The sequence below is a fragment of the Geospiza fortis genome, unplaced genomic scaffold (assembly GCF_000277835.1).
Source record: "Geospiza fortis unplaced genomic scaffold, GeoFor_1.0 scaffold289, whole genome shotgun sequence".
NCBI lineage: Eukaryota > Metazoa > Chordata > Aves > Passeriformes > Thraupidae > Geospiza > Geospiza fortis.
Genome location: NW_005054478.1, coordinates 1217245 through 1217946, shown reverse-complemented (window position 1 = coordinate 1217946; position 702 = coordinate 1217245). Strand labels below are relative to the sequence as shown.

At 55.6% G+C, this 702-nt stretch overlaps 1 protein-coding gene across 1 annotated transcript in view; it reads left to right on the top strand.

Annotated features, from left to right (window-relative positions):
* Nucleotides 1-702, top strand: part of COL16A1 (collagen type XVI alpha 1 chain) — a 26822-nt gene that overhangs the window by 22506 nt on the left and 3614 nt on the right. Inside the window, exon 39 of the mRNA XM_031063041.1 lies at nucleotides 63-116. Coding sequence (XP_030918901.1) covers nucleotides 63-116 — 54 coding nt within the window. The remainder of the gene's footprint in view (nucleotides 1-62; nucleotides 117-702) is intronic.

Below are 702 nucleotides of genomic sequence, written 5' to 3'. Positions count from 1 at the left end.
GAGGGAGGGGGTGGCTGGGGGGGTTTGGGGTGCTCCCACCACCCCGTTCCGTCTCTCTGCAGGGTCCCAGGGGCGAGCGTGGGCTCCCGGGAAGCGCCGGAGAGAAGGGGGACCAGGTGAGTGTCCCCAAAGGGGACAGGACCCCCAGGACCCCCCATCCCATGGGCTGTGGGGTCCAGCTCAGCTCCTGTCTCTCCTCAGGGTTTCCAGGGCCAGCCTGGCTTCCCGGGACCACCGGTGAGTAAATCCCACCGGGAATTCTGAGTAAAACCCACCGGGAATTCTGATTAAACCCATTAGAAATTCTGATTAAATTCCACCGGGAAGTCTGAGTAAATCCCACTGGGAATTCTGAGTAAATCCCACCGGGAATTCTGAGTACATCCCACAGGGAATTCTGAATAAATCCCACTGGGAATTCTGACTAAATTCCACCGGGAATTCTGATTAAATTCCACCAGGAATTCTGAGTAAATCCCACTGGGAATTCTGAATAAATCCCACTGGGAATTCCAAGTAAATCCCACTGGGAATTCTGAGTACATCCTGCTGGGAATTCTGACTAAAACCCACTGGGAATTCTGAGTAAATCCCACCGGGAATTCCAGCACCCTGGGAGCTGGACCCCATTCCTGGCTGTGTGTGCCCATGTCCCCACAGGACAGGGGGTTCCACAAGGGGGACACGAGTGGGGTGAGGAGC